General features: G+C 41.3%; 1 protein-coding gene across 1 annotated transcript; it reads left to right on the top strand.

The window, feature by feature from the left end:
• Positions 1 to 872: 872 nt before the first annotated feature.
• On the top strand, positions 873 to 7,102 carry LOC136178535 (gastrula zinc finger protein XlCGF57.1-like). Its single transcript, XM_065952451.1, has 2 exons — positions 873 to 1,162; positions 5,453 to 7,102. The coding sequence occupies exons 1-2, from the start codon at positions 994 to 996 to the stop codon at positions 6,766 to 6,768; spliced, it is 1,485 nt and encodes a 494-aa protein (XP_065808523.1). The 5' UTR covers positions 873 to 993; the 3' UTR covers positions 6,769 to 7,102.
• Positions 7,103 to 7,372: the final 270 nt, after the last annotated feature.

Here is a 7,372-nt window from a genome sequence, read left to right as displayed (position 1 = left end):
GTATGTAGCACATAGACAGAACATGATGTCAGAAATGGAGAGAGAGGGACTCGTAAGAAGAGATGTGAAAAGTATTTTGGAGTTGAAGTGTCTGTTGTAACCAGGACAGAGATAATATAAGTTTACAACGGGCGCATCTGGAGATAGTATCTGAAGGAGATTTAGGAGCCCTCTCAGTGGAATGTGTACAATGGGGCCCCTGTGTCCAGAGAGTTGCCCAGGGACATCGGGACAAGAGATTGTATCTGTGACCTGTGTTGTCCTTTGAGTTTATGACATACATATATCTAAGACAGAAACCCCCGCAGTTGTAGTAAGAGGGGTGTCCTGAAAACAAACAGATGTCCCCATGTTGTTCTCCTGTGGGGTGTGTCCATAAATACCAGAGTTTCTGTGTGTTCGGGGGGAGATCACTTTTGGCTGTGTCTCTCCCAGGTCAAACCATGGCGAGCCTGGCGATGCTGTAACTTGTTTGTCAATAAAATGATCATTATGTAAGCAAGTCAGTGTCAACGGAGAATTTCTTCATCATCAAACATATCAACAACAAGGGAATCCACATCAGAGTGTGGGGAGAGGGAAAGGAGAAGATGCTTGTTTAAATCTCTCTTGAGAACAGGTTTATTGAGGAGGATATAGGAATGTGAGTGATAATTAAATCCAGCAGATGGCAGTAATGCAACTTTTTGGATGCCAGCTGCCAATAAAATCCAAAGAAGAAGAAGGAAAAACGGTCAACCGCGTGGTTACAATGCAAGTCAAAGGGAGGGGAGGTGTTCTGTAAAGGGAACTAAAGCGGGTTGTTTCCACCCGGACCATTGAGTGTGTAACACAAGTTGTGAGTAAACGTTCCTGCCCAGCAGACACGTGATTCTCCGTGTGTTTATTAATGATCGTTAGGGTGCTAACGTAACAGTAGATGATCAGAGTAAAGTTGTAAAGACGTCAGCGCTGAGTTGAGTTTCCCCTCTGTGACTCTTGGATGTGTGTAAGATGGCCGGGTTTAAGGATCTTAAAGAGTTATTCAGTCGACGGCTGCTCGCTGCGGTTATCAGAGATATAACAGAAGAAAGAACAACAAGTGGATACGAAGAGGAGCTCCACCGACAAAGAAAACTGCTGGATGTGATTTTAACTCCTGAAATCAAGCTACAGAGAACAGGTTGGTTTTCTTTCCACTGCTGGAAACGTGTTTCCTGCTCATGTTTCAGATAGCAGAGCCTTTAGCTAACTTCCACAGACGCACACAGCACAGTGTTAGCTGCAGCTAGCTCCTGCTAACAACATCATTGAGTTTACTGGACTAAAAGACTCTTTAAGTCTTCACCTATTGAATCCAGCAACGGATCTGGTTATTGGAGATACGTTTTAGAAACCTTAACAATATGCTATTCAATTGTATCTTTGGGCACACAAACTTCAGGCCACCCTCTGCATCAGACTGCGGTCCAGCCAGCCTCCACTTCAGAATCAGAATCATCATTTTTAAATCAAAACATAACACAAACAGAGTTGACATTGATGGTAACAGAGATGACGAGCATAACAGAGTTGACCACTCATAGTTAAAAGACCAAAAAACTATTACACATTCACCTTAACTTCCGGCTTAATTTGAACATTTAAACAACATTTTATATACAGAAACATTTTTTAATCCTAAATAATACATCTGGGATATAAATATTTCATGAATCTGAATAATAACGGTGTGTGTCTCGTACAATACTGACAGCCAAGAACTAAGCCCAAAACCAGTGGCAAACACAATAAAACACAATCCTGATTGGCTGGTGATCAAAAAAGTTAATTTAGAACCCTGCATCCAAGACCATTATGCATTCAGGAAACGTGGCATCCATGTTTCACTATTTTTAGCTAGTCTGCAGCAATTTGGGCCCATATTTCTGGGTCTATCTCCACATGACGTCCTGTCACAGCGGTTGGTTGTGGAATGATTCTGAGGACATCGTCGAAGAGATACCACAAGGTATGGTCGCGGTTTGGCCAAAAGAAGCGATTCCTCCCCACATTGTGCATGCATTTGACCTTTGCATGGGTCCCGTTGACCTCGATAATGGTCCCAGGATAAATGTCATCATCATATTTGATGACACACCACTGGCCAATGACATTTCTGCCGTCCCACATGATGTCATGTGTTGCCTGCACTTGTTGCTCTTCAGTGGGGACATAAAGGCTGGGCTGGACATGAAATTCAAACCTTTGTGTGTTGTGACATGCACACTCAAGTATCTGCCTAGTTGAACAGACACAGCTGACATCTGTGTAGATGACCTTTCCTGGTGTCAGAGTGATCAGCTGATGAAGGCGCATTGTCGAAGGAACTACTGGGAGTACTTTTGGCATCTTCTTCACAGCTTTATCCACAGCTTCCTCATCAACAAAGAACAGCTTTATAGAGGTCTGGGAACTCAGAAGACACTCATACAGCTGCATGGCATTTGGAATGTCTTTCCCTGCACTAACTAATCTGTCTGCTCTTCTTTTCAAAACCCCACCCACTCCATCTGGAGCTCCCTTTCCGTGCCTTGCTTCAAAGAAGTTCCATATTCCTTTCTTGAAGCCCTTCTTGTACAACTCCGTGCTCAACAAGTAGAAGTTGCCCTTTTGGCCGTATTGGGTACACGGTCCATCACTAAAAAAATGAACGACAGTTACTGATGGGTGATGGGTTTTTATGTGGTCCAGAACAGGGGACAGGTGTGTCCATATAGCAGGTGGACCTTTCTCTTTTGATGCTGAGATGGATGTAAAGCACAAATGTTTGTCCACTTCACCCACATGAAGGATCCCAGTGTGTAGAGTTGCCTGCTTCTAAGAGGATGCAAAGTGAACTGCCTGAATCTCTGCTGACAATTTACATGCATAATTCTCTGAGAAATCAATGTGGATCAAACACTCATGAGATTTCATGTTTTTCTTGAGCTCACGGTAGTGAATGTATTGTGTTTTGATGTCTCATGAAAACTCTCAGCTGGTTTTGAAACATCTCATTTCCTTTTTTACAGTCATTCAGACTGGTTGTGATTCTTTTTCACTGTCTTTGTTTTTCTTCCTCCTTTCTGCCAGTTCAGTTGTCAACTGAGTGAACCTCACCGGTGTTTCAGCATCATAGTTACTGCTGAACTGATAGACATTGCTTCTGCATTTGTCACAAGCTCCATACATACAGTCTTTGCTTGCAGCATCACAACTTAATGAGTTGGAGATGATTTCGAAGTCAGTTGTGCCAAGAAGCTGGAGAGTATGAAGCTTCTGCACAATGAAGAATAAGTTCTCGTGAATTTTACACAGACATGTTTCTCTGTCAGACATGGATGGGTGGACAACCCAGAAAGGACGCATGAAACAGAAAAGTGCATATGACAGCTGACTTGATGGATTCTCAAGAATGAATTTGTGATGTAGGTTCTTTATGGTATCATTTAGAAACCTTTTCTGCATTTTTGCTTTTCCTCTTGTGATTTTTTGACTTTTTTCCTGCAGTCAAGCGGCTGACATCATCTCTCAAAAAGAATTCTTTTACCTCCTTCTGGAGCTTGCTTTGTCTGGATCTATATTTTCTTCTTTGAAAAGACAGGTCCCTTTGGTTTTTCTTTCCAAACCGCTTTCTTGAAAAACCAAGTGAGATCTGTGTTGTTTTCTGTAATTTGTAGGTTTTTATCCGTGATATCATCTGACACACTCTCTCTTCTTTTGTGTCTTGATACTTCTTTCTTATATTTTCTGTCAGCACGTTGTGATAAAGGATAGTTCTTTGAATTTCTGCAGGGACTTTATGTTTTCCTATTTGTTTTTGTGTTTTTGATGGAGGGGAGTCAGACACAGGTGTCAGTCTCTGGATGCGTTTCTGGTATTTTCGGACAGCAGTTGTTTTCTTTTTCAGCAAAATCTTAAATTTTTTGATTTCTCTTTGTAATTTGGAGTTCTCCCGTTTTATTTTCTGGCATTCCGCCGGGCCCTGTACTGCTGCTGCCTTTCAGCTGCTGAAAGATTCATCTCCCTAGAAGATAAATGACTGACTTCCTTATCCTGAAATTGTATAACACAGATGTACTTGTTGCAGTAAAATAACCTAGAATCAATAATAATTATCAATAATATCAATTATTGCCAAATACTTAAATGTGATATGTGACTCTGTTACGTATCGTCAACTCTGTTACGATCAAATTGTTTAAAACATAAACAGAGTTGACAGTAACAGAGTTGACATTTTCCACCATTTTGTACTTTTACTCCTTATGCTAACCTCACACCAGATATCAGCTAGCATTTCTTAAAACCAAATTTAATAGATTTTTATCATATATATACTTTTTCAATTGACTGAGATAATCACTGAATATTAACACAACAGATTTGACGAATAATTAATCTACTGTTGATGATTTCTCAACATATTACTAAATAATGAGAGAAGAAACATGGACATACCTCACTGTCTTCCAGAGCTTTCGCACCACAGGAAGTGACATCACTGTGCGCTGGTCAAATGCGTTTTATGGGAACACTTTGGAGATTTAATGCAGTTTTATAACAGAGGTAACAGAGTTGACGTGAACATACGGACAGACAAAAAATATATATACTACTGTTCTAAGTTAAATTTTAAATAATACAGAAATGTAATATTTGGAAGTGCAGAAGAACCTCACAGAGCTGGTCTGCACAGTCCTTCAGGAGTCTGGAGCTGATGCTGTCGGGACCTTTTGGCCTTCCTCGCCTTGATCTTCCTCAGCTGACTTCTCACCTGATCAGCTGTTATGAGAGGCCGTCGGTGGAGGAGGAAGAGGAGGAGAGGGTTGTGGCAGGGTACTCAGGATACTCAGATGGAGTTATATTAAAAAAAAATGCAACTAATTGTTGCAATTTCCGCTTGCTTCCGCAGTTTAATTGCAAAAACTCTCTGTTGGACACATATCTTATTCTTTCCTAAAGATTGAGCTAGCTCAGCACTTTGGTGTGTGAAGAGGTAGTATCTGACATAATCAGGAAGTGATCAGCAGCACATGGCTCATTTACATAACGCCAGCCTTTCTGTTCAACACACTGTCTGATCATAGTCCGTTTTGGAAATGAGCCACAGGTCGGCTTCGAACCTTGGCTGCCCGCTCTCCAGGACTTAATGATGATGAGAAACCTCAATCTTCACAGCCTTAGACAAGTTCCTTATTTTCTTTCAAAATAAAGGTAGGTTTGTATCCGAAGAGGAAGTAAAGTAACCTAAACTTAAGGCATTACAAAATAAAAGCATTAAAAACGTTTTTTAAATGCAAAATGAGTGAATTCCAAACATGATTAAAATGTGATCAATTCTAGTGAACTATTGATTTTCAGCCTTTAAAAATGAAATCATTTGACAGCCCTTATTAATATTTAAAAAGCAGTTTAAGTACCGTTAATGTTTGTTTACTGTGTCCTGCAGATGTCCAGCAGCTGTTGGTGAGTAAAGAAGAGCTTCCACCTGAGCAGCAGGAATGGAGCCACATTCTGGACCAGGAGGACACTAAGCCCCAACACATTAAAGAAGAACATGAGGAACTGTGGCTCAGTCAGGAGGAAGAACAGCTTCAAGGACTGGAGGAGGCTGATACCACCAAGTTCCCCTTCACTCCTGTCTCTGTGAAGAGTGAAGATGATGACGAGAAACCTCAGTCCTCACAGCTTCATCAGACACAAACTGAACAGATGGAAACAGGAGTTGATGGAGAGGACTGTGGAGGAGCAGAACCAGAGAGAGACTCAGATCCAGAGAGACGTTTACAACCAGAGACTGAGGTCGAGACTGAAGACTCTTATGAACCTGAGACTGTTGACAGTGATGATTGGAAAGAGACAAGAGAAGATCTGTCAGAATTAAACTTGAAAAATAAGAAACTAAAGACTGGTAAGAGACCACACAGCTGCTCAGAGTGTGGTAAAAGATTTAACCAGGAAGGGAATCTGACCACACACATGTTAGTTCATACAGGAGAGAAAGCCTTCAGTTGCTCTGTTTGCAGTAAAAGCTTTACCCAAAGACAACATCTGACCAAACACATGTTAGTTCATACAGGAGAGAAAGCCTTCAGCTGCTCTGTTTGCAGTAAAAGCTTTACCCAAAGACAAAGTCTAACCAGACACATGTTAGTTCATACAGGAGAGAAAGCCTTCAGCTGCTCTGTTTGTAGTAAAAGCTTTACCCAAAGTGGAAGTCTGACAAAACACATGTTAGTTCATACAGGAGAGAAACCCTTCAGCTGCTCTGTTTGCAGTACAAGTTTTACCCAAAGTGCAAGTCTGACAATACACATGTTAGTTCATACAGGAGAGAAAGCCTTCAGCTGCTCTGAGTGTGGTAAAAGGTTTAGCCGGAAAGGGAATCTGACCAGACACATGTTAGTTCATACAGGAGAGAAACCCTTCAGCTGCTCTGAGTGTGGTAAAAGGTTTAACCGGAAAGAGACTCTGACCACACACATGTTAGTTCATACAGGAGAGAAACCCTTCAGCTGCTCTGTTTGCAGTACAAGCTTTACCCTAAGACAACATCTGACCACACACATGTTAGTTCATACAGGAGAGAAACCCTTCAGCTGCTCTGTTTGCAGTACAAGCTTTACCCTAAGACAACATCTGACCACACACATGTTAGTTCATACAGGAGAGAAACCCTTCAGCTGTTCTGTTTGCAGTAAAAGCTTTACCCAAAGAGTAAATCTGACCACACACATGATGATTCACACAGGAGAGAAATGCTAATTCTGTGCAATGGTAAAACTGATCCAAAGGATTCCAACTTCACATCACTAATGTGTATATAAGACAAAAAAGAGATAAAATACATAAATCTGTATCTACTTTTTTGACATTGATGTTTTGTTGCTGACATATGAACCAGTAAGTTGGGATCAGCTATGACGTTTGAATTTAAAGTGTTTATATGAAACAGTTACAGTGTAAGGATTCTTCTTCTCTGCTGATATCTTCTTCTGTCACTCTGTTTCCTTGGATGCCTCTGTGTTGGTTAGCAGAAGTTCTTCAGACAGCTCACGCGTCACTTTGTAATAAATAAACTGATGTAGAGTGAGAAAGACTTTCATCTACTAGTGTTATTTTGTGTCGAGTGCCTAAAGTCTCTTTGGTAAAGAAAAGGAACTCAGCAGATCCTGATGCAGAGCGACCACAGTCAGATCAGGTCCAGGTTTATTTAACTGAAAACCTTTAACCCTTAATAAGAATCCTGCAGTCAGAATACAAAACTCCAACTCCACTCTGACTCTCCCGGACTTTGCTGGACATACTCAGGGGAAGAAGGAGCTGTTTAAGGGTCGGGGGCAGGCCAGTTACCAGGTCCCCCGGTTCA

Source organism: Labrus bergylta, chromosome 3 (assembly GCF_963930695.1).
Source record: "Labrus bergylta chromosome 3, fLabBer1.1, whole genome shotgun sequence".
NCBI lineage: Eukaryota > Metazoa > Chordata > Actinopteri > Labriformes > Labridae > Labrus > Labrus bergylta.
Note: the sequence above shows the minus strand (reverse complement) of the source record. Positions and strands in the feature narration are given on the sequence as shown.